This window comes from Dendrobates tinctorius, unplaced genomic scaffold, assembly GCF_039654945.1.
Source record: "Dendrobates tinctorius isolate UK_male_01 unplaced genomic scaffold, ASM3965494v1 ptg000089l, whole genome shotgun sequence".
Classification (NCBI taxonomy): domain Eukaryota; kingdom Metazoa; phylum Chordata; class Amphibia; order Anura; family Dendrobatidae; genus Dendrobates; species Dendrobates tinctorius.
In genome coordinates this window covers 15,129,576-15,156,730 of record NW_027361757.1, presented here as the reverse complement: position 1 = coordinate 15,156,730, position 27,155 = coordinate 15,129,576, and the positions used below count along the sequence as shown (strand labels likewise).

Here is a 27,155-nt window from a genome sequence, read left to right as displayed (position 1 = left end):
ATAACTGAAAAAAACAGACTTCAATGACAAATAGGTGGTTGAATCATGCAAAATGGCAAGACTGACATATAACTGATTATCCATTACTATGGTGCAACCACCTTTGTCTGCTTGCCTAATTACTAGAGATGAGCGACTTTGCCTTTTTTAGGGTCAAGTCGGGTTTCATGAAACCCGACTTTCTCGAAAGTCGAGTCAAACGAAATCGGCCGACGATCGTGAAAAGTCGATGGTCCGACTGAAACACGAAACCCAATGCAAGTCAATGGGGAAGCAAAGTCGGCAGGGAGTGGAGGACAGTAAACACACCTACATGCCGGACCGCTTTTTTAAAGTGCGTGAAAACTCTCTCTCCCCGGACGCTGCACATGTCATCTCGTTGCCCACAGTGTACGTCCTTGCTCATTGGCTGAAAAAAGTCACGTGCATCCTGTGATCCTGTGAAATCCGACTTTGGCATGGCCAACCTCACGCTATGGTCGGGTTTCGCTCAACGAAATCCAACTTTGGCGAAAGTTGGCGACTTTTGAATCTGACCGACCTGTTTCGCTCAACTATACTAATTACAATGTTGGAGTTTTTTTGCAGCTGGCTGACAGCCAAAGATTGACTGGCAGACAAGTTACAAGAAAAATTAGCATGTTTTGTTTCCTGATCTAGCAATTTCAAATCTTTCTCAACCAAAGATTGAAACAAATCCAAAGATGTGACTCTGGATTAGAGGGGATAATAAGATGAATTTTTTGGGGTAACAGATATACCTTTATCAGAAATAGCAAGTGCATCATTCCTATGATGATAATGTCGAAATAGCTTTTTGTTCACTGAAAGAAAAAAATGACGACATTGAGTCATTCGAGACATCTGAATAAAGCGGATTCACAGATGGTAAAACAAGATCCTCAGGAAAAAAATGTCTTTTTACAGTCAATAATCTGGTAAATTTGTTCACATCTTTTATTGTTTGAAAAAGGTCAAATCTTCTGGTGGGCACAAAACTTAAGCCTTTTTGTAAAACATTCAGCTGGTCTTGAGACAAGATAACAGGGGACAAAATAATCACATTGGAAGGAGAGTTTAGCTCCTCATGCGTCTGTTCCTGTTCCTGTTCCTATAATTTATTATAACTAACTGTAGTTAGTTACCATGCCCGGGCAGTGCCAGGCTCTTCAGCTAGTTATATATAAAAATAAAGGTATGGTAAAAATACTCACTTGTCTGCATGCATTGTAGTTTGGCAATTTGGTGGCTAATTGATTAGTGCTGACGCTTTGCTCTACAGTGGTCCTGGGTTTAACCCCTTTCTGCCAGATGACATACTATGTGTTAGGCTGGTGGAACGCACCAAATAATAAAATGATAATGAGGTGCGTTCGCAGCCTGGGGTCCATCATGCAGAGATAGTAAACTGCTGCTCGGTAATGGCGGAGACTATACAGCAAAGTAATAGATAAACACACGCAGGTTAAAGTCACCCGGTGTGTACTGTGGCGAGTTCTGTTGCTTCACAGAATCGCCTTGCCGCAGAGTGTAACTTACAAAGCCTGTTAAAACTCACAGGCCTCGGTCGGATGAGTGCTAGAATACGATCACAGGACTCTGCCCCAGAGGCACAGGGTTAGAGTCCCTCTAGACCACCAGCGCTCGGCGCCGCAGCTGTGGTGCCAGAGAGAGCAATAGAATTATAAGAACGCTAGTTGTGCGCTGCACCGCTCTGGCGGACGCCACTGACCTCCCTGATTAGGGTAAGGAAAGTGCACGACTTGCGCATGGCGCCACTACAGGCGGTTGCAGGCAGCTACTTGAGGCGGTACAGTGATGCCTTATAGCTTGGCGCCCACTGGCGCTAGCATGGGAGAGGAGCAAGGAACACTGCGGCACTAGGCAGTGTCACAACTCGATGCTGACTGTAAACTCTAACCCTAACGACATGCGTATCAAAGGGAAGGGGTTTCATAATAAGTCAGTCAGCGTTTCACAAGCATCCATCAACACACACACCTCTACCAAATACTGAGTATACTAGCGCATGGCCGAGCGGCCATAAGAGTCTTTTATAGCAGAGTGCTTCCGGGACCTTCCGGATGGTCCAATCCGAGATGGAGAAAGACCTGAGCATGTGACCTCTGATCTCCAAAGAGAGATCGTCCCACGGGCATGCTCAGTAGACCGAAAGGAGGACTTAGTCCCTGGAGTAGCTCGCTGCTGATCAGCATGCGTTGCCAGGGCTGCCACTAGGAATTTCGGGGCCCCATACTGGTAAAATTTTCGGGGCCCCCTTGAGACTCCGTCCAGGCTCCACCCCAGCCCCGCCTCCACCCCTTAAACTGTCCACAGTCCCACCGCTCTCTCTTGGAAAAACTCCACTTCTTCTCACCAATCACACATTAACAGTTCCCATCTCCAGATCACACATATAGCCGCTGCTTTTGTTTTGGCCAAAAGATTTTTTAAGCCGCCACCATAACACGGTAGACTCTTTTGGCCGAGCTCTAATCTACTGTAACCTATTAAATATTTGTTAAAATATGTGATACAATTTAGGTATATTTTTATTTTTCAATTTTTAAAATGACCAATAATATCACATACAAGGAACAAATACCGCCACACCATGTCCAAACCACATATTACCACCACATAGTGACCTATAATACCACATACAAGGAACAAATACCGCCACACCATGACCAGACCATATATTACTACGTTAGTGACTGAATATCACATACAAGGAACAAATACCGCCACACCATGTCCAAACCACATATTACCACCACATAGTGACCTTTAATACCACATACAAGGAACAAATACCGTCACACCATGACCAGACCACATATTACTACGTTAGTGACCGAATATCACATACAAGGAACAAATACCGCAACACCATGTCCAGACCATATATTACCACCACATAGTGACCTATAATACCACATACAAGGAACAAATACCGCCACACCATGACCAGACCACATATTACTACCATAGTGACCGAATAATATCACATACAAGGAACAAATTCCGCAACACCATGTCGAGACCACATATTACCACCACATAGTGACTGAATACTACAATACTGATCAATAACAAAAAATAACACATTACTATCAAAATAAGTGTCATTATACACAGGAGATCTGTACTTAGTATGCAGTGTCTGTGTACAGGTAATACAGCGATCAAAGACATTATACACAGGGCCTCTATACAGTGTATGGTGTCAGTTTATAGGTAACACACTAACTCACCAGTGATGTCTCAAGGTGAAGTCCTTTATCTTTGCTTTTCATCTTTCATCCAGCACAGATTACCATCACTTTTTCCAGCCAGGGCTCGTCTCTGCAGGAAATAACACAGTTATCTAGAGTTCCGCTTGCAGAATACATTACCTAATTTTGCCAACTTCTACATTACGTCACATGAAGAAAAAAAGGCGACATAGTGTTGCTCTACACAGTAACAGGATCGCCCCCCCCCATTTAAAACAGTATACTCAAAAAATAAAATAAATACATCACTGCAGTAATAACATCCCTTAATTAGACCATGTGGTAATAATATCCCCCATCCTGATCCCCATGTGTCTCATTCCTGGCTTCAGCCATACGTTCTCCCATCCCACCCTCATGAGAATCCATTCTGCCCCATATGATCTCCCCATCCTGCCTCATCTGTCTCCATCGTATCCATCCTGCCCGATCTGTCTCCAACCCTGCCCCATCTGTCTCCAATCCTGCCCCCAGTGTCTCCAGTCATACCCCCAGTGTCTCCAGTCATGCCCCCATGTCTTTGATCCTGCACCGTGTCTCCAATCATGCCCTGTATCTCCATTCTGCCCTGTGTCTCCAATCATGCCCCGTATCTCATTCTGCCCCTTCCTGTGTCTCACTGTCACATTCTGCCCCCATGTCCATTCTGCCCACTCCTCTGCCACTGTCACATTCTGGCCCCACCGTGTCCAGCATTCTGCCCCCACAGTGTCCAGGATTCTGCCCCCACAGTGTCCAGCATTCTGCCCCCACAGTGTCCAGCATTCTGCCCCCACAGTGTCCAGCATTCTGCCCCACAGTGTCCAGCAATCTGCCCCCTCAGTGTCCAGCATTCTGTCCCACTATGTCCAGCAATCTGCCCCGCAGTGTCCAGCATTCTGCCCCCACTATGTCCAGCATTCTGCCCCACTATGTCCAGTATTCTGCCCCACTGTGTCCAGCATTCTGCCCCACTCTGTCCAGCATTCTGCCCCACTCTGTCCAGCATTCTGCCCCACTATGTCCAGCATTCTGCTCCACTATGTCCAGCATTCTGCCCCACTATGTCCAGCATTCTGCCCCACAGTGTTCAGCATTCTGCCCCACAGTGTCCAGCAATCTGCCCCACAGTGTCCAGCATTCTGCCCCACAGTGTCCAGCATTCTGCCCCACAGTGTCCAGCATTCTGCCCCACTATGTCCAGCATTCTGCCCCACAGTGTCCAGCATTCTGCCCCACAGTGTCCAGCAATCTGCCCCACAGTGTCCAGCTTTCTGCCCCATAGTGTCCAGCATTCTGCCCCACAGTGTCCAGCATTCTGCCCCACAGTGTCCAGCATTCTGCCCCACAGTGTCCAGCAATCTACCCCACAGTGTCCAGCATTCTGCCCCATAGTGTCCAGCTTTCTGCCCCATAGTGTCCAGCTTTCTGCCCCATAGTGTCCAGCAATCTGCCCCACTGTGTCCAGCATTCTGCCCCACTATGTCCAGCATTCTGCCCCACAGTGTCCAGCATTCAGCCCCACTATGTCCAGCATTCTGCCCCACAGTGTTCAGCATTCTGCCCCATCATGTCCAGCATTCTGCCATCTGCCCCGGGCCCCCCGGTTCGCCGCTCTCAATAAATAAAAAGAAAATAAAAAACACAAGCTCTTCTTACCTGGCCGCGGTCCAGCGGCGTCCCCGACTCCCTCCATGCAGAAGCGCGCACTCGCCGGTGACTGACAGTGACGTCAGACGCCGGCGAAGTGCGCGCTGCGGCGGACATCAGCCGCCTGCCTCCTATTGGCTGGCGGCTGTTAACTATTGACATGCGGGCGCAGCGCCGAGGTCCTGGTTTAGTGCCGGTAGGGCCCAGTGAGCAGAGGAGACCGGGCCCGATGCGGGCCCCCTCTGCCCACCGGGCCCCATACGCCAGTCAGGGCAGTAATGCCCTGATGGTGGCCCTGTGCGTTGCTATAGCTGGACCAGAGGTGGCAGCAACAACCAAACCCACAGTGCTGATTCTTCCAGCTGACACCCGGCACTTAGTGCCAGGAGCGGTGACGGACCACTCCGGACACTTTAACCCCCAGAACACTGTGATCAAATATGATCACAGCGTTCCGGGAGCAGGCAGTCAGCTCTGCCTTTGGATTGGAGACCCCGCTTCATGAGGCAGGGTCCCGATCGCTGCCTTGGAGACCCGATGTCATCATGACGACATCCGGGTCTCTAGGCCTGAGAGACTTCCTGTCATGTGCAGTGCATGTCAGGAAGGTCTCACAGGTCAGTGTAAAATGCATGCAGTGCTGACAGTTTCTACAGCATGCAGATATGCATGCTATAGAAGCGATCAGCCTGCACAAAACGAGTGTCCCATAGTGGGACAAGGCGTAAAAGTATGAATGAAATTTTTTTTTTAAATATTTTAAAAAGTAATAAAAAATAATAATACAAAAATCAATATTTATTCCAGCAACAAATAAATTTTTGAATAAAAAAAAAACTAAACAGTAAAAGTACACATATTTGGTATCCCTGTGTCTGTAATGACCTGATCTATAAAACTGTCCCACTAGTTAACCCCTTTAGTGAAAACCATTAAAAAAAAGCCAAAAAAGCAATGCTTTATCATCATACCGCCAAACAAAAAGTGGAATAACACGCAATCAAAAAGATGGATATAAAGAAGCCAGGTACCGCTGAAAAGTATGGCTCTACATTATAAACCTCTGTGAAGCACTTGGGGGTTCAAAGTGCTCACCACACATCTAGATAAGTTCCTTAGGGGATCTATTTTCTGAAATGGTGTCACTTGTGGAGGGGTTTCCACTGTTCAGGCACATCAGGGGCTCTCCAAACGTGACATGACGTCCGATCTCAATTCCAGCCAATTTTGCATTGAAAAGTCAAACAGCAATCTTTCCCTTCCGAGCTCTGCCATGCACTCAAACAGTGGTTTACCTGCATATATGGGGTAACAGCGTACTCAGGACAAATTGTACAACAACTTTTAGGGTCCAATTTCTCCTGTTACCCTTGGTAAAATAAAACAAATTGGATCTGAAGGAAATTTTTTTTGCTCATTCCAAAAATTCCTGTGAAGCACCTAAAGGGTTAATAAAGTTATTGAATGTGGTTTTGAGCACCTTCAGTGGTGCAGTTTTTAGAATGGTGTCACTTTTGGGAATTTTCTATCATATAGACCCCTGAAAATGACTTCAAATGTGATGTGGTCCCTAAAAAAAATGGTGTTGTAAAAATGAGAAATCGCTGGTCAACTTTTAACTTCCTAACAAAAAAAATGTGGTTCCAAAATTGTGCTGATTTAAAGTAGACATGAGGGAAATGTTATTTATTAACTATTTTGTATGACATATTTCTCTATCTTAAGGGCATAAAAATTCAAATTTGGAAAATGAAAAATTGTCTAAATTTTTAAATTTCCATTTTTTTCACAAATAAGCGCAAGTCATATCAAAGAAATTTTACCACTATCATGAAGTATAATATGTTATGAGAAAACATTGTCAGAATCACCGGGATCCATGGAAGCATTCCAGGGTTATTACCTCAATTGTAAAAATTTGCCTGGTCATTACCGTGCAAACCACCCTTGGGGGTAAAGGAGTTAAATGAAGCCAATAATCACATAAACAGGGCAATGCACAATCTTTTCATGTTTCTGTGGTTTTCCTACCAAAACATTGACATTATTAGCCCAGGTGGGGACAGAAACCTCTGTGTGTGATGACTGTCTCTGTACAGCATGGCAGAATATATTAGTGGGGATTAAGCAACAGAAAGTACAAGGCTCAAAGAATCATTTGACTCAAGCATTTAATCTTTCATCTTTTATCTTGTAGAGTATGTAATGCAGCATTGGCAGGAAGACTTCATGTTTGGATATCAGTTTCTCAATGGCTGCAATCCAGTTCTAATAAAAAAATGCAAGAAATTACCAGAGAATTTCCCAGTAACCCATGAAATGGTGGAATGCAGCCTTGAACGAAACATTCTACTGGAGAAAGAAATGGAGGTAAATGTAAATGAATAGTCGTCTTAAAGTGAAACTCTAGGCAAATCCCATAGTGAAAGGGGTTATCCACTTCTTAAATGGAACCCGTCATGTTGAAAATGGTATCTGATCTGCAGGCAGGATGCTATAGAGCAGCAGGAGTTGATCAGATTGACATATATTTTTGTTGGAAAAGTTTCAGTAAAGCTTGCATTTTATTCATTGATATCCCTGATGTTTGTATACACATGAGTCCAGTGGGCGGTCCTATTCAATGATTGACAGACTTCCCTGTATGACTGTGCATACAGAGATAGCTGTGGATCACTAGTGAACTCCCACTGGACTACACATTCAATGACCTGGGAAGGCAAGTCGATGAGTAAAATACAAGTTATACTGAATATTTCCCCACAATCTTATACATAATTCTACTCAGCTTCTCCCTCCCTCATTGTCCACAGAACAGACAACATGTACAACATGACAGGTTTCCTTTTATCTTTTCAGTGCCCCCAGATAAAAAATAAATACTTGATACTCACCTCTCAGAGTGGCACTATTCCCACAATATCAGCGTTGTCTGGCAGGTCATGTGACATTATGTCACATAATACCTACTACCAATCAATGGCTACTGATCGTCTGCAGCCTTTATTATTCTGTCAAAGCAGATGTCCACTATGACGGAATACTGAAGAGCTGCAACTGATTAGTGTCAGTCAGTGTTACAATGTCAACCCTGGACCGGGCATGGAACGTCCCGACGCCCGTTTCGCGTGCTTAAATGCACCACTTTATCAACGTGCATTTAAGGTGATATGGTGATAGGTGATAAACTGGTGCATTTAAGCACGCGAAACGCGCGTCGGGACGTTCCATACCCGGTCCAGGGTTGTTTGCAGTTTCCCACTACATCTTGGTGAGTTCCCCACTATTAGGTCGTAGATATCTTTTACTGGACATCTCTGTCCGCATTTTATATTTACTATGGACTTCTGCTGGGAGCTGTCATACATGCATGAAGCAAGCTAGACACTAGCATCTTTATTCAATGATATTTTCTTATGCTGCTCACATGCATGATAGCGCACTGTTTTCTTCCCTGTGATATCTGGACTATCCTGCTATTGTCTCATGATGTCTATTAATGGTTATACTATATATTGTATGTTTTGGTACTTAATTGTTTAATAAAGTAGCATATTATTTTATTATAGCCACCTAGTTGCTCTTTTTAAGGAAGACCTATATTGTTCATAGCGTATGAGAAACTTGGATTTAAGGGACCAGTGTAAAACTATGTTGGTCCAGTTACCTTATTATGATAGATTTCACGTTAAGAGAAAACTATGATGGTCTAGAAAATAGTAACCAATTGCTGTATGTAACAGAATCTGTGCTTTATCTCATTTTTACAGCAAGGTAACATCTTCATTGTCGATTTTCATCTTCTCGATGGCATCTCTGCAAACAAAACTGATCCATGCACCATGCAATTCATTGCTGCACCCATCTGCTTATTGTACAAAAATCTTGAGAACAAAATTGTACCGATTGCTATACAGGTACTGTCTGTGTGAAGTTAACAATTTCAAGGACTGAGTTTAGGCCTGGTCATGAGATTTATGAACTTCTATGTTATTGCTTTGCCATTTTTTATGGAACTTCACCTCCATTGATATTGAGTGGTCATTGGTTTCTAGCAAAGCAGAAGGACACGATCAGTTTACTGGACCGTGTTAAATCTTAAAGACTTTATGAGTAGATTTACAAATCCGGTTCTATATTTGGATAGGTCACTTCTGTCTTACTTCTTACTATTTCAGGAATGTATAACCACAAAATTTCTTGCAAAATTTAAGTATAAGCAAGAAAATCCAAAGTGCATAATTCAATCAAAAAGATATCCAGATGGGCCATATTAAGCGTACAAAAGGCATAGCACAAGTAAACAAGCATCATAAAACAGGCAATAATGTCCAAAATTTGCCAGCAGTGACATGTACCAGGGACCCACCACACCCAACACGCGTTTCGCTGTGGAATGTTTCAACCCCTTCTTTATACACTCACTGGCCACTTTATTAGGTACACCTGTCCAACTGTGTGTTAAGACTTAATTTCTAATCAGCCAATCACATGGCGGCAACTCAGTGCATTTAGGCATGTAGACATGGTCAAGACAATCTCCTGCAGTTCAAACCGAGCATCAGTATGGGGAAGAAAGGTGATTTGAGTGCCTTTGAACGTGGCATGATTGTTGGTGCCAGAAGGGCTGGTCTGAGTATTTCAGAAACTGCTGATCTACTGGGATTTTCACGCACAACCATCTCTAGGGTTTACAGAGAATGGTCCGAAAAAGAAAAAAAATCCAGTGAGCGGCAGTTCTGTGGCCGGAAATGCCTTGTTGATGCCAGAGGTCAGAGGAGAATGGGCATACTGGTTCGAGCTGATAGAAAGGCAACAGTGACTCAAATTTCCACCCGTTACAACCAAGGTAGGCAGAAGAGCATCTCTGAACGCACAGTGCGTCGAACTTTGAGGCAGATGGGCTACAGCAGCAGAAGACCACACTGGGTACCACTCCTCTCAGCTAAGAACAGGAAACTGAGGCTACAATTTGCACAAGCTCATCAAAATTGGACAGTAGAAGATTGGAAAAATGTTGCCTGGTCTGATGAGTCTCGATTTCTGCTGCGACATTCGGATGGTAGGGTCAGAATTTGGCGTAAACAACATGAAAGCATGGATCCATCCAGCCTTGTATCAACGGTTCAGGCTGGTGGTGGTGGTGTCATGGTGTGGGGAATTTTTTCTTGGCACTCTTTGGGCCCCTTGGTACCAATTGAGCATCGTTGCAACGCCACAGCCTACCTGAGTATTGTTGCTGACCATGTCCATCCCTTTATGACCACAATGTACCCAACATCTGATGGCTACTTTCAGCAGGATAATGCGCCATGTCATAAAGCTCGAATCATCTCAGATTGGTTTCTTGAACATGACAATGAGTTCACTGTACTCAAATGGCCTCCTCAGTCACCAGATCTCAATCCAATAGAGCATCTTTGGGATGTGGTGGAACGGGAGATTCGCATCAGGGATGTGCAGCCGACAAATCTGCGCCAACTGTGTGATGCCATCATGTCAATATGGTCCAAAATCTCTGAGGAATGCTTCCAGCACCTTGTTGAATCACTGCCACGAAGAATTGAGGCAGTTCTGAAGGCAAAAGGGGGTCCAACCCGTTACTAGCATGGTGTACCTAATAAAGTGGCCAGTGAGTGTATGTTTCCTAGTTCATAGTCCTTTTGAATTTACTAGACCAATATTTATAAGTAATCTATTGGATAATATTGCAGTGTCTCACACACCACCTATTCCCAATTATTCCCACCTTCCTTTTCTGTACTTGTATACTCCATTTTTTACAAATTTTGTTCATTGTTTTTATAATTATTGATATAATAAAAATATTCATTTTTAACTTTTCTAAAAAAAAAAAGCCTTTGATTTTCTTCGTGCTTTATTAATTAAAGTGGACATAACACAGTTCTGTTGCTTTGTACTGTATAGTTGAGCCAAACTCCAGGACCAGAAAATCCAATATTTCTGCCTTCTGATGCTAAGTATGATTGGCTATTAGCTAAAATATGGGCCAGATCGTCTGATTTCCACATTCATCAGACAGTTACCCACCTCCTGAGGACCCATCTTCTTACAGAAGTATTTGCGATTGCAATGTACCGTCAGCTACCTGCCGTTCACCCTATTTTCAAGGTAATATCTTTTATGTTATATGTTTTACTACATATTATGTTATGTGTTATTTTGATGTTGCGAATGTAAGAATTTTTGTCTTAAAGACTACATACCCCTTTAATCTGTTGTCCAAAGACTCCCAGCTAGATAAGTAGCTTATGATATGGTTGGCTGCTAGGAAATGTGATTTAGGCGGCTATTCCACTAAATGTTCGTCTGTGTTATTCATGGATAGCTCCAGCCTGCCGGAGCAGGAGTCACTGCTCGTCTCTCTCCATATTGGCATACAGAGAATATAAGGTTTATTGTATGATGGGGCATATAGACAGAACTTGTCCCACATATAATAACCAATTACAAATACATGTGGATACATATGTGAGGAGAGCCAGGGTCGTAGTCGTGGCTGACATAGACTGCTCAATCACACCCTGGTCTCCCGCCACATGCATCAGATGTCCCCTTTGTGGCATACCTTTTGTTACACATTCTGCGCCATCAGGGTCCCATCTGGTCTGCTGAAGTTCTGCTGCTGGTCTTGTTACGCAAAAAGAGACAGAGTCCAGTTCCAACTCAACAATAAAGAATTTACTCAAATCTGTACACAGTATGTCCATTTCAGTTACAGCCTTATCAAAGGGTTCCAAGCAGTATGCATCCTTTGCTTTCTCTGTGACTTCCCTCTTTCATCCCAGGGTGTCCCTGGGACGTACCATCCTGTTCAGCACTGCAGCATCTCTCTTGTCCAGCTTCACTAATTTTAGGAGTTTCCTTGTCCGTTTTGCCCCAAACAAAAGGGCATCTGCCCATGTAGTAAGCTGCCACATCCTGATGCTGCCTTGCATCATTTTTCTGCTGCAACCTTCGGCCACTATCAGGCCCTGGACACACGGGGCTCCTAACTTGAACGTTGTGGGGTCACTCTGCTGCCCCGGTCTCTAAAACCCATCAGGACTGTTTGGGCTCCCTGGCCCTACTGACTATAATCAGGAAATGCTCCTGGCTTACCCACAGTATGCCCCTCCTAAGTAACTAAACTTTTAATATTTACAACGCCATACTCCACGCAGGGAGATAAGCATACGTATGAGGTAGTCCATTAATAAAACGGAGAAAAAGAAAAAAACATTTCTGATTAAGGGCAGTCTCCTTCCACAACAAAGTCTTCAGACTCAGCAGAGGGTGCCAGACATCACCCACTGCAGCCGCAGACAGTCTTTTCTTTGGCTCAGTAAAGGACATCGGGCGCCATCCGCCATCATTGGGGAATGCCCGTATGCTCCACAGGAGAGTCCATTATTTCAATTACAGGTGCCTGGCACCCAGTCCTCCAGGTGACATCTACAGTCCATTGCGCCCCAGTCCCATTCATGGGACCCAAGTATATATGCAACATCTGGTCCTTTCCTTTAGATTCTCAGTTCTTGAGAAGGGAGTCCCCCCTTCCTTTTCACGAAGAACTGCCCTTCTATAATATGTGCGCTGCATGTATCTGCAGTATAGTCTGTTGCCACAGCTGCACATGGTCCATTTTCCTCAGTTGGAGGGCAGAGTCCTGCCATCCAGCAGGAAAGGAGCAACAGATGCAACAAAACAAAAAACGAAGAGAAAACATTTACTCCTGGCCATATCAGCCTCATTGCACCGGACTCTGGGGGTGCTTCAGGGCTCCTGTGACACAAAACAGTCCTGTTTCATTTTGTGCAACAAGCACTGCATAGACAAAAGGAGTTATCTGGCGTCCATTCAGCGACATCCATCCCGGGCCGCCTTGTCTCCCTTTGGACTCCATGCCCGTGTTTAGGCCGACAATGACTCTGCAGCTGCAGACGTCATAGACTGCCAAGACATGGCAGGGGCAGTGGTTGGACTTGTAATGGCCTGGGACCTGGGAGCGGTCTGGGCCGCTTCCGGGCCCGCATAAAGATCCAGTTCTCCTTCTTCCTGCAGGGTAACGGCTACGGCATATTACCCCCCGAGGGCCATCCTCCCTATAGAAATTGACCCAGTCTCCTTCCATCAGGGGCCTGCTGAATTTCACTGATGCAGCATTTTCATAATCCTTAGCATTGGTGTTTAGTTCCCGGATGAACCCGTAGCCACGTTCCTCGTCGGTGTACGCTAGCTGCCCACTGGTGCTCAGTCCTACCATAGCACCCCCTCCCGGTTGACCCAGTTCCACCCACACCTCCTTCTCCTGCCGTTTCTTATGCAGGATAACCTCCTCAATCCAGGCGGCCTGCCCGGGGGATGGGAAGGGACCCTCTGACTGCAGATGGGGGCGAGATGAACTAAGGGTCGAAATGCTGCCAAGCGCAGGCCTATCCTCTGGGGTCTTGGGCCAATGGGCAAATGGGCCTAAGGATGAGATGTTGCCGCACGTGGGCCCACTCTCTGTGGCCTGGGGCCAAGGCACAGTCCACCCTTCCGGGGTCAGGGGCTGAGGATCACTCACCACTGTCTCCAGCATCCTCGCCGCAGCCGTCCCGTGTCCTCCAGATCCCTCCGCCAATGCAGCTGCGCACTCCGGCTCCTTCACTTCCAGCACAAGCTCCTCCGGGGCGGTCGCTGTTTCCGGTTCTCCAGCCTTCAACTCCCAACACTGATGTTCCGACTCCTGATGATGGTGTTCTGGCTCTGGCAGCCGCTGGCACCGCTCCTCCGCTGGTCCAGGGAAACGGTGAGTCCCAAACTTATCTGCCACTCCACTCTGTGGTCCGGGTTGGGTCTTCTTCTCTTCCTGTCTCCACTTCCACTCGATGCAGCCTATGCCGCCGCAGTACCATGTGTATGAGTTGTCTACCGCTGTCTGTTCTGTAGCTTGTAATGGGGCCGCGCAGCTGCACACAGGATTTTCTTCCGGGCCCCACCCTCCATTCTGTTGTAAGGGGTGAGGTCTTCTTCCTTTCAGATGCACCCACCAGGGGGGACACCATGCTTAGGCCACTGACTCTGCCAGACAGCTTTTCGCGCCACTTCCAAGACATGACGCCCAAGAGGGGTGGGATCAAAGCTGTCGTACTCCATCTGCACGCCATCTTCCACCATCTTTAGAATCGCCATCTTTGCCAGTGTCAGTCACATCCAGTACATCAGTCACATCCAGGGTGTCAGTCACATCTATCATATCATTTTCCTCTGTCACATCCAGAATATCAATATCTTCATCTTTCACGGCATCCCCCAAGTTGCAAGGCTCCGGGATAATGCCGACTACACCAAGTGTGAGTGGAAACAGGGCCGTAGTCATGGCTGACATAGACTGCTCAATCACACCCTGGTCTCCCGCCACATGCTTCAGATGTCCCCTTTGTGGCATACTTTGCTACACCTTCTATGCCATCAGGGTCCCATCTGGTCTGCTGAAGTTCTGCTGCTGGCCTTGTTACACAAAAAGAGACAGAATCCAGTTCCAACTCAACAATAAAGAATTTACTCGAATCTGTACACAGTATGTCCATTTCAGTTACAGCCTTATCGAAGGGTTCCACACAGTAGGCATCCTTCACTTTCCCTATGTCTTCTCTCTTTCCTCCCAGGATGTCCCCGGGATGTACCGACTCGTTCGGTACTGCAGCATCTCTCTTGTCCAGCTTCACTAACTTTAGGAGTTCCCTTGTCCGTTTTGCCACAGACATAAGGGCACTTGCCCATGTAGTTATCAGGATCCTGACAGCGCCGGCGTACAGCCTCTGCTGAGCAGGGACTCACCCGCCCTGTAGGGAGCCCTGGGGACAGGAACAGCCAGAAAGTACAGATGCACAGGACCTGAATGCTGAAGGTTAGCAAGCCAGCACAGGACCTACAGTCATGTGACTGCAAGGGGGCGGGGCTTAGCATCCTGCTTTCAGAGAAGATAGAAAACTCAGAGTCGGGCAAAAACAGAGGCCATAAACAGTACGGGCAAACGAGGTACAGGAGGGATAAACGGACAGGAGGTCAGACAAAGCCAAAGGTCATACACAAGAGGGTGGTGCGGTACCAAAGGGACGAGCAGAGAGCAGTCGAGTCACAAGCAGAGAGTCATACACGAGAGAGCGGTGCGGTACAAGAGGGACAGGTAGAACTCGTAACAGGGACAGAACCGGATCACAACCAAACAAGCAACAAGTTATCAGGCACAAGGCACACGTATACAAGAGGTCAACTAACTCATCCGAGGGCAGGAGTATAACTGACACCAGACCTAGGTCCAGTGAGCATTAAATAGCTGCCCTCTGCCAGAGAGAGGCAGAACAATTAGCCCCCAGTCTGACCAGGATGGGCCAAAGCTAAACCCCGTCCTGGATCATGACAGTAGTAAGCTGTCACATCCTGGTGCTGCCTTGCATCGTATTCCTGCTGCAACCTTCGGCCACTATCAGGCCCTGGACCCACTGGGCTCCTAATTTGAACATTGCGGGGTCACTGTGCTGCATATTACACATTAATCATTTAGAAATTTAGAAAGAGGGGTGGCGTACACGTCGATCCTGGTACACCCCTTACACATAAAATATAATTGCAACTGTTTTCCACTTAATAGAAACTTGAGTAACAAGTATTTCAAGATTAAGTCTTGTGTAATTTTAATTTGTGATAGATTGTACATTCTCTGTCTCATCATGGAAATATTAAAATAAGGAACTAGCAGCACATTTTAGGCATTGCTCAATTGTTAGAGGTGCACAGCAATTCAATAAAAGTGAATTGAGAGTCAGAATATGGCCAGAAGTATACATATCCCATAGTTGTGGTCACATAACCACCCACTGTGGACTCCGACATCAGGGAATTCTGATAGCGAGTCTGCAATCAAACTTGGACAATCCCTTTAACAATCTCAGAGCACAAGGATGATTGCCGAATGGATCCAACAACCTGAATGCTGCTGTTAGTGATTGACAGTGGAATCAAAATGGTTGAGCAACAGCAATCAGACTAACTAGAAGGTGCTGGCTGCATAATGCAGGCAGCACCCACAATGTATAGAGAGAGCTCAACTCGCTTCCTAAACCCCATCCAACATATACATGTGCAACAAATATTGGGAAAGGGTTACGTTACAAAGTGAAGTGGAAGGGTCTACTCAACGATTAGTGATTTCCTTGTGTACGTGTGCATTCAGAGACTTGTGTCAATCACTAAACTCATAAGCCTAAAATGAACAGAGTAATAAATGAGTACATCCCGATTATACTAAATCTTTTCCTAGTCTGCTCAGTCTGTCCTGCTTTCTAACACGCTCAATATTCAATGTGAGAAGTTCCCTTTAATTATTGCTAGATTTCACTCACTTTTCTCTTGCTGACCATTAGACGCTGCCCAAATACATAAAAAGTTAAAGCGCTCTTACTCAATAGATTGCAAAGTGTAAACCTATTTGCCAAAATCTAATCTCCAAAAACTGAAAATGCAAGATTTTTATAGAATAGAAATGTGTTCACTTCCCATTGACGGCTAAAAGATTTCTGCAATAAACCAAGGGAGGATATCGTTGCTTAAAAGACATTATAAGTGTTCTTCCTTTTTTTTCTTGAATGTGTTTTCACATGTACTAGCCACCAGTTTGCTCGATTCCAGTGTTTTTATGTTTGGGTATTTTACAAGCTGCAAAATGAATGTCACATCTACAGTATGAGATAAATGCCCAAAATGAGTTGGATAACTTCAGTATAATAGTATACTGTGTTACTGCCATATCTCCCTGCAGTATGCAAAGTTCGATTTTCTGCTTCTCCATGGGATTTGCATACCCACCAGATTCTCATTCTGAAGTTTTGCACGTTTTATGAGAATAAAGGTCTCTGTGTTGGATGTTGTATATGGAAGTTCATATACTGGTTAAAGAAGCACTCCTCCTCCTCCCATCAAAGTTTTTATCCTCTTAATAAACTGCAGTCATCTTATTATATAACACTGTGTACTTACAATTGCTCTTTTTGCCTTTCTACCCAGTTAATTCTTCTCTTTTTCATTATTTCTATAACATCAAGAACAGAGTAGCTGAATTCTCCTAAGCTCCATGTAGAAACAGGAAGTCTCTTTTCTCTGTATGAGTCATCATTAGGACTACAATCCAAAAGCACTGCAATATCCCTGGCGGAGGGGAGGAGTAGAGCAGCTGGGTTAGGAGTTGAAGAGGGAGATGACTCATGCAAGGAAAAGAGTTCCTGATTCTACGTAAAGCTTAGAAGGATTCAGCTACCAGTAGTCTGTTTATAATCACGTAATTTCATAGGAAGACAAAACGGACAATAGGAAGTACACAGTGCTACATAATGTGATGACTTTAATATATTAAGAGGATAAAAACTTTGATGACAGGAGTGCTTTTTTAAGTGACAAAATATATAGGTGACATTTCCCAATGGTTGTTATCCAGCGCTGAGCCTTCTCCTGACACGTGTTGGGTAAAATTACTATTGATATCCTTTGCACCTTTGGTGTTTTTTTAATTATACCTCTGTACTTACTAATTGATATGGTATTCACCTATACTAGACAATTTTATTTCCACTTAGGACGACTATTTACTATGTTTGCATCCATTCCCCTTTTGTTATTATGTAGTACCATCTACTGGCTAATTGTTTTTCATGTTTTATTTTTGTATTAACCAATAAAACTCAAATTTTAATTGAGGGCACATACTTGTAGTTACTGTGGTTTAAATTCATCAATCAAATCTATTAGTCTCTTTGTACTTGGACTGATTATTAATATTGGTTTACTCACAGTAGCTATATTAGAAGTAGTAATGCCCTGGAATTCTCTGACGCTCGGTGTTGTAATGGTTGTTTAAATCTTTATTGTCTTTATTGATAATATAATAGTTAATACATTTCTGGAGATGTGTCGTTAATCAAGAAATTTGGGATACTTTTCTCCCCATACAAGGCAATACTCAAAATACTAAGCTTTGTATAACTATATGTATGTACACTGTACATTGACTAATGTCGGGGGTGAGGTTAAAGGGAACCTGTCAGCTGTTTTGGCCGTTATAAGATCCGCAGCCACAAAGGTCAGAGAGACTCAGCGCTTGTGCACTGCCTGCAGGAATCTGCTCTGCCCTCAACAGCGCAGAAAAGTACACCTGCGCAGGAGCATGATGCCAGGGAGCCATGAAGCAAGCAGGAGGGCGGCATCACATGAAGATGGGAGGCGCCGGATCTGGACCTGCAACACCCATCAGACCGGACAGCACAGGACCACCCAGCCGGCGGGGTGAGTATAATAAAGATTATTTTTCTTATCTTGAAGGTAAGATCGGGGGCTTATCTACATTATTATAGAATGCTGTAGATAAGCCCTGAAAGGCAGCGGTACATATCTCTGGAATCGGGCTTTCAGCCCTTACATTATACTACTCTCAGATTACATAGCAAAACCCTGCTGACAGATTCCCTTTACTTACTTTGAATAATGAATGTCATTATAATTGTGATATTAAAATGAGTCCAGCTGCAGCTGGTCTCATAGAATGCTCATTTTATTATCAGATGGAAAAACTTGTCAAATGGATAATACTGTACAGCAATTCTGGCGTGGATTCTCCAAATAAGTACGCCAGCGTCGTCATGTCTAAGAGATCAATTATTAATTTACTTAGATTTCAATTTGAAATCTAATAGCAGATCCTATTGAAAGATTCACACCTGTTTTGTGTTTTGGCTGGTGTAAGTATTCCATCAGTCATCATAATACGAGTGAAATGCTTGTTTGTTGGGTGATCAGATCATTTATGCTGGGCATTTAATTCATCAGTCAGCAGCACATCGCCCAGTGTAAATGCAGGATGTGCTGCTGACAACATGATGCTGTATGGAGACAGGACAGAACAATCGTATTAACGAATGCTACTCACCATACAGTTTTTGTTGGCCCGTGTGAATGGGCCAGATATATCTATGATCGCTAATGGGCTGAAATCAGCTCAAGTAAGTGAGCCTAAAGCCCCCGTCACACACAGCGATGCACCAGCGATTCTGACAACAATATGACCTGGTCAGGATCCCTGGTGTGTCTCTACATGATTGCTGGTGAGCTGTCAAACAGGCAGATCTCACCAGCGACGACGCAGGTAACAAGCGCGCGCGTCGCTTAGTTACCCGCTGTGTACCTTGGATACCAGCGTGCTGGCACTGGCACTTAGAAACCCGCTGTTTACCTTGGATACCAGCTCCCAGCACAAGCACGCTGGTATCCATGGTACACAGCGGGTAACTAAGCGACATGCGTGCTTAGTTACCCGATATTTACCTTGGATACCAGCTCTCAGCGTCTGCTTACAGCGCTGGGAGCTTGCTGATCGATGGCATACCGCTGGCACACGCAGCGATGCGCACTGGCCAGCGGGAGGCCAACAATCAAAAAATGGTCCAGGACGTCCCTGCACGATCAGCGATCCCCGGCAGGGGGGCGGTCGTTGATGCATGTCACACACAGCGAGATCGCTGATGCGTCACAAAATCAGCGATCTTGCCAGCGATCTCGCTGTGTGTGACGGGGCCTTTAGACCACGTGCACAGGTTGTGTCGGCCCCCCCCGTAATAAAGAATAAAATAAAGGGGGGTCCCATGGACATACAGGCCGTAGATGGAGCATTAAATTATTTAGCTTAAGTCTAATTTTCTCCTCATTAAAGTTGATAATTTTATCTGAGGTATTTGAAGTTTATTCAGGGTTCCTGAGAGGACTTCTTGGCGCCATTTCTACGGGCCTTGATTGGTGGATTCTGTTTTTTGGTTTAATCTCATTAGTGGATTTGTTTTGGCGGTTTTATTGGAGATATATAAAGCCCTATGTGGGCAGTTTTTTCCTCACACAGCATTTCTCTGAAGAAAAAGAAGATTCCTGAGGCGATATGGACGTGCTACTTCAACAGCTAATGGCAAGAGCAAGCGAGGAGGGTGGTATGGAATGGCTTAGGAATTGCCTAGCCATGAGTGCGAACACAGCAGTTTCGGACGCTACCCGAAGTACCTCTTTGCTGCGCTCTCAGCCCCAGAATCCGGCTCCACCATCGACTTCCACTTCTGAAGCGGCTCCTGGCGGGAGAAATAGAAGACCTCCAGCGGCCTACTCTCCTTCTTCTTCTCCTAGGAGCCGGAGGCCTACGGGATGCGAGGCTAACAGGAAGCGCCGCAGCCTTCCGGCGACCAAATCCCGCAGCCCGGCCCGAGATCCCGGGCGACGTCATCACCGCAAGACGGCGTTGTCAGCTGGTGAGGCCGGCAGATCAGAAGGGCACTGTGGTCGTAAAAGCACCGCGGCGGCCACAGGCAGGCTCAACCCAGCACTTGCTGCCACCGTGCCTCCATCTCTGCAGGAGAATATTTCCGAGGATGAAGAGGATCTTTCACCAGCCTGCTCCTCTCAGCTGTGCTAGCCCAACATGGAGGGCTCGAGCTCAGGCTGCGCTACAGATCAAGGCATGCAATCTATCACGACCGGACAGGGTGAGATGATTAATTTATTTAACACTAATTGTCAGGGCCAATTAAAACAGATGTTTAAAAACATGCTGGCTGAGGCCTTGGGCGAATCTATTTCCCCTGTCCCTCAACATCAGTCTGGTGTTCCTTTAGCAGATGATTTTGCACATACGAATGCTGTGACACACAAAAATACATTCAAAGAAGCCCTTACTTGTCAATTGTCACCTTTGGGCTTTCACTTAAGTTCAACTATTAAGGATTTAATTTGGGGCTGTAATTATGTTGATTTATTTTCCCTTCTTCCTAAGAGGGATCAGCCAAATAGATTTGAAAGAAAGGATAATAAATTAGAGTCTGAGGATGGCAAATCCAGTTCCGTTAAATCTTTCAACAACTGGATACAGGCATTTGCGATTTATTCCGCTGTTTTGGGTAAGAAATACCCCAATTTATGCAGCAAACTTTTTCAACATGTGGACATTATCTTGGAAGCTTATAGGAATTTTGGAATTGGGTAGATTTGCTGGCCCATTTTCGACCCCTCCTTTTCAAAATTTTAGGATTTCACCATGGGGTATTGTCATCAAAAAAGAGCCAGGAACTTTTCGGCTAAGCCATCATTTATCCTATCCATGCGGCAGCTCCTTAAACGATCAAATTGACAATTCACTGACATCAGTTAGCTACGCCTCTTTTGACACGGCTATTGATATTCTGAAAAAGTTTGGTTTTAATGCTTTATTGGCTAAATCGGATATCAAATCCGCATTTAGGCTCTTACCAGTTAACCCAAGCGGTTTTAACTCTTTGGGTTTTTATTTTGACGGGAATTTTTTCTTTGATAAATGCCTTCCAATGGGTTTTTCCCTGTCATGCCTTTACTTTGAGAATTTTTCTTCACTGGGTTTTGGAGTCCAATATACGAAATGTAGGCATAATTGCATAATTTGGATGATTTTTTATTTGTAGGTCCAGCTTCATCTACAGACTGTTTTAGTGCTTTATCCACTTTCATTAGGTTGTGCGATTATTTTGGAGTACCCATTGCGCATGAAAAAATGTTTTTTCCCTCCAATTGCATTGAATTCCTTGGGATAACTTTGGATTCTTCCAAGATGGAATCGAGGCTTCCGCCTGATAAAGTTCTTAAACTTCGCAATGCTTTATCAAAATTTATTAATAAAGAAAAATCTACTTTGAAAGACTTGCAATCTTTACTGGGCTTACTTAATTTTGCAATAAGAAATATTCCGATGGGTAGGCCATTTTCCAGGCGCCTTCATGAGGCCACAAAAGGTCTATCTTCCCCAAATGCCCATGTTCAAATTTGTTCTGATTTAAAGAAAGATGCCATTATCTGGCTAAGATTTTTATCCGATTTTAATGGAAAGTCTTGTTGGCAGTCCGACTTTAAGTCAGCCGACTCTTTGCCGTTTTCTTTCTCGGTTCACAATTCTGCATTTTGTGCAATGATATTTAATTCACATTGGACTGTTCAACTTCTTCCTTTACCTTGGATTTCTATCGAGGTAAGAAAAAATAGATTTGTACTCGAATTACTTTCAGTCTTTATGGGTATTTAACTTTGGGGCTCTTTCTTTCAGAATTCTAGAATCAACTTGCTGTCTGAAAACCAGGGTTTCCTTATGTCAATCAACACTTTATCTTCAAAAAATTTATGGGCTGCACGAATTTTGAGACAATTGACGTTACTATGCTTGAAATTTAATATTCTGCTTAAAGTGAGTTTTGGTTCTAGCCATTTGAAGTTAGCTACCAATTCATTATTCTCAAGCCAACGATTAATCTTTTCCCAACAGGTTCCAAATGCAGACATCGAGGCAACCCATTGCCCTCAAGACTTCTGGGACTTGATAGTGGTCTGATACCATATTTTATCGAGCAATCCTTGTCGGATAGATCATGGGCCGATTATTCGGCCGCATGGCTTGAATGGTTTAGTTTTTGTAACTTATCTAATATTGATCATAAAATATCTAGCTCTTCATCTGGTTTAGGTTTTGCGGAATATTTAATTCGGAAAGGTTTGTCCTCCTCGATCTCAGGTGTATCATTTTTTCTAAAAATTTTTGATTGTCAACCTCTAACGTCATTTTTTCCATTAAAGCAGTTTTTAAAAGGTTTTAAAAGAGCTAATTTTAAACCTGACTCTAGACGTCCGATTTCTCACGCTTTGTTAAAAGACCTCTGTCTTTCCCTTCATAAGGTTTGCACGAACTATTATGAAGATTTATTTTTTTCTTCTGCCTTTGTAATTGCCTCTTTTGGTGCTCTCCGAATAGGCGAACTCATTTCCGCAAAAAAATCGATGCCATCCGGTTTAATGGTATCTGATATTGAGCTACACAACAATTTCTTAATTTTGTTGGTGAGAAGATCAAAGACTGATCAAAGTGGTTCCGGTGCTAGAATTAAGATTGTCGCTTTTCATGATCCATGATCCCAAAATAAACTCACGGCCACTTTTCATCCACTACTAATTGTGCCTGTGTCTTTTAGTTAGTTATTATTTAAATCGGTCTTGTATGGCCAAGTATTTGGTGAGTTTTTTACCTCAGTATTTGTAAGCCTAAACCAGGAGTGGGAAAAAAATGCATGTGATGTGTTTCTATTATACTTTTCCTCTGGTTGTTCCACTCCTGGTTTTGGTTTCCAAATACTGAGTTAAAAAAGTGACCAAATACTCAATAATGCATGTGGCCTAAAGGTTTATTCAGACATGTCCCGTCCGAGTTAAAATCCCGATAACACACTTATCAATGTTATACAATATGGTCGTTTGGATGACAGTCGTTGCATGCACTATTGCTATATCTTCCTTATTTCAGATGAGACTTGCCTATACAAGCCTATGGGTATGTAAAAAGAAAATCAGAGCCTTAAAATCGTATTTTTACAGCTAGCATAGGAAACTGAATTTGATAATGTACATTTTAAACTGTTGATTTATAAATACTGACACCACAGGGATATTACACGAATGTGAAAAAAAATAGGCACATGGATGGCACATGAGTGGAATGCAGATGACAATTGTCTGAGTTTTCTGAATGAAAATCAATTTTTTATACACTTATCTCAACCAGGCTTTAGTAGTAATAGCGCAATAAAAGGAAAGCTGCATTTCTTTTCACTCTACACCAATAGCTCCCAAACTCCAGTCCTCACGGCCCCAAACAGATCGTGTTTTCAGGATTTCCTTAGTATTTCACAGTTTCTGATGTCTTATTACTTTAATCACCTGTGCAATACTGAGGAGATCCAGAAAACATGAACTGTTAAGGGCCCCGAAAAAAATGCTCTAGACTCTGAATGAAAAACATTGATAACAAATTAAATAAAACTATCAATTAAGCTTTAAATGGTATTATATATACACTCACTGGCCACTTTATTAGGTACACCATGCTAGTAAGGGGTTGGACCCCCTTTTGCCTTCAGAACTGCCTCAATTCTTCGTGGCAGAGATTCAACAAGGTGCTGGAAGCATTCCTCAGAGATTTTGGACCATATTGACATGATGGCATCACACAGTTGGCGCAGATTTGTCGGCTGCACATCCCTGATGCGAATCTCCCGTTCCACCACATCCCAAAGATGCTCTATTGGATTGAGATCTGGTGACTGAGGAGGCCATTTGAGTACAGTGAACTCATTGTCATGTTCAAGAAACCAATCTGAGATGATTCGAGCTTTATGACATGGCGCATTATCCTGCTGAAAGTAGCCATCAGATGTTGGGTACATTGTGGTCATAAAGGGATGGACATGGTCAGCAACAATACTCAGGTAGGCTGTGGCGTTGCAACGATGCTCAATTGGTACCAAGGGGCCCAAAGAGTGCCAAGAAAAAATTCCCCACACCATGACACCACCACCACCAGCCTGAACCGTTGATACAAGGCAGGATGGATCCATGCTTTCATGTTGTTTACGCCAAATTCTGACCCTACCATCCGAATGTCGCAGCAGAAATCGAGACTCATCAGACCAGGCAACGTTTTTCCAATCTTCTACTGTCCAATTTCGATGAGCTTGTGCAAATTGTAGCCTCAGTTTCCTGTTCTTAGCTGAGAGGAGTGGTACCCAGTGTGGTCTTCTGCTGCTGTAGCCCATCTGCCTCAAAGTTCGACGCACTGTGCGTTCAGAGATGCTCTTCTGCCTACCTTGGTTGTAACGGGTGGCAATTTGAGTCACTGTTGCCTTTCTATCAGCTCGAACCAGTCTGCCCATTCTCCTCTGACCTCTGGCATCAACAAGGCATTTCCGGCCACAGAACTGCCGCTCACTGGATTTTTTTTCTTTTTCGGACCATTCTCTGTAAACCCTAGAGATGGTTGTGCGAGAAAATCCCAGTAGATCAGCAGTTTCTGAAATACTCAGACCAGCCCTTCTGGCACCAACAATCATGCCACGTTCAAAGGCACTCAAATCACCTTTCTTCCCCATACTGATGCTCGGTTTGAACTGCAGGAGATTGTCTTGACCATGTCTACATGCCTAAATGCACTGAGTTGCCGCCATGTGATTGGCTGATTAGAAATTAAGTCTTAACACACAGTTGGACAGGTGTACCTAATAAAGTGGCCAGTGAGTGTAGATATGTATTATAACACGGAAGATTTATCTAAAGTAGGAGAACAGAAAAGTTGAACAATTTTGCCTATTGATGACTTTTTCATTTGAAAAATGGCTTCACAGCTGGAATATGGTTGTTATTGGCTACTCTTCCTTCTCTTTGTATTAGTTTTAATAAATCTCCCCCTGAATGCTTTAATGTGCACCTCATTTTATGTTTCAGCTTCTGATACCACATGTAAGATTCACTATAGCAATCAACACGAAGGCACGGGAGCAGCTCATTTGTGAATGTGGCCTCTTCGATAAGGTTTGATTCATATGCATTTTATTATGCAGCTTTTGTTACTTGCTAATGATGTAGAAAGGTATTATATTCTACTATTACTATGGTTTTTGTACTATTAGCAGTATATATTTTTCTGTATGTTTCTGTTATATAAGTTAAGGATATGGTGATATAGAAAAATATATCAACAACATAAAACGGGTGAAATGCCATATTTTTTGGGAATATAAGATGCACCTAGGCTTTAGAGGGGGAAAATACAAAAAAATTGAAGCAAAAAATGTGGTCAATTCTGTAGTAATTTTCCATATCCTGGTATGCATGGTCCCCTCATCCCTATCCTGGTATGCATGGTCCCCTCATCCCTTTCCTGGTATGTATGGCCCCCTCATCCCTATCCTGGTATGCATGGCCACTTCATCCCTATTCTGGTATGCATGGCCCCCTCATCCCTATCCTGGTATGCATGGCCACTTCATCCCTATTCTGGTATGCATGGTTCCCTCATCCCTTTCCTGGTATGTATGGCCCCCTCATCCCTATCCTGGTATGCATGGTCCCCTCATCCCTATCCTGGTATGCATGGTTCCCTCATCCCTTTCCTGGTATGCATGGCCACTTCATCCCTATTCTGGTATGCATGGTTCCCTCATCCCTTTCCTGGTATGTATGGCCCCCTCATCCCTATCCTGGTATGCATGGTCCCCTCATCCCTTTCCTGGTATGTATGGCCCCCTCATCCCTATCCTGGTATGCATGGCCACTTCATCCCTATTCTGGTATGCATGGCCCCCTCATCCCTATCCTGGTATGCATGGTTCCCTCATCCCTTTCCTGGTATGTATGGCCCCCTCATCCCTTTCCTGGTATGTATGGCCCCCTCATCCCTATCCTGGTATGCATGGTCCCCTCATCCCTATCCTGGTATGCATGGTCCCCTCATCCCTTTCCTGGTATGTATGGCCCCCTCATCCCTATCCTGGTATGCATGGCCACTTCATCCCTATTCTGGTATGCATGGCCCCCTCATCCCTATCCTGGTATGCATGGCCACTTCATCCCTATTCTGGTATGCATGGTTCCCTCATCCCTTTCCTGGTATGTATGGCCCCCTCATCCCTATCCTGGTATGCATGGTCCCCTCATCCCTATCCTGGTATGCATGGTTCCCTCATCCCTTTCCTGGTATGTATGGCCCCCTCATCCCTATCCTGGTATGCATGGCCACTTCATCCCTATTCTGGTATGCATGGCCCCCTCATCCCTATCCTGGTATGCATGGTTCCCTCATCCCTTTCCTGGTATGTATGGCCCCCTCATCCCTTTCCTGGTATGTATGGCCCCCTCATCCCTATCCTGGTATGCATGACCCCCTCATCCCTATCCTGTAATGCATGGTTCCCTCATCCCTTTCCTGGTATGCATGGTTCCCTCATCCCTTTCCTGGTATGTATGACCCCCTCATCCCTATCCTGATATGCATGGCCACCATCAGAAAAACATAAAAAAAACATAAACCATTCTACTAACCTTCCCTGCGCTCCCTCGCAACATCCTATTCTGATGCTGGCAGCTGATTTATGCTTGTAGGTAGTGCATGGCAGTGACGTCATGTGCTGCTTAAAAGCAGAGGACAGCTGCCGGAAAACTCACTGCTCCCCACGTCAGGACTATGGGCGATTGAAGCAGTAAATATTCATTGAACTTTAATAGCGAGCACAGTATCCACCGCTGTTGGCTTCCTGCAACGGCTGGGCTCTGAAGTGTGCCTGTTGCTTAAATGAATGAATATTCACTGATCTCCACTCCCATGGGCATGGAGAG

The 27,155-nt window shown here is 44.5% G+C and overlaps 1 protein-coding gene across 1 annotated transcript in view; it reads left to right on the top strand.

Annotated features, from left to right (window-relative positions):
• ALOX5 (arachidonate 5-lipoxygenase) overlaps positions 1 to 27,155 on the top strand; it is a 165,973-nt gene that overhangs the window by 84,921 nt on the left and 53,897 nt on the right. Inside the window, exons 6-9 of the mRNA XM_073585854.1 lie at positions 7,105 to 7,277; positions 8,678 to 8,824; positions 10,836 to 11,039; positions 25,266 to 25,352. Coding sequence (XP_073441955.1) covers positions 7,105 to 7,277; positions 8,678 to 8,824; positions 10,836 to 11,039; positions 25,266 to 25,352 — 611 coding nt within the window. The remainder of the gene's footprint in view (positions 1 to 7,104; positions 7,278 to 8,677; positions 8,825 to 10,835; positions 11,040 to 25,265; positions 25,353 to 27,155) is intronic.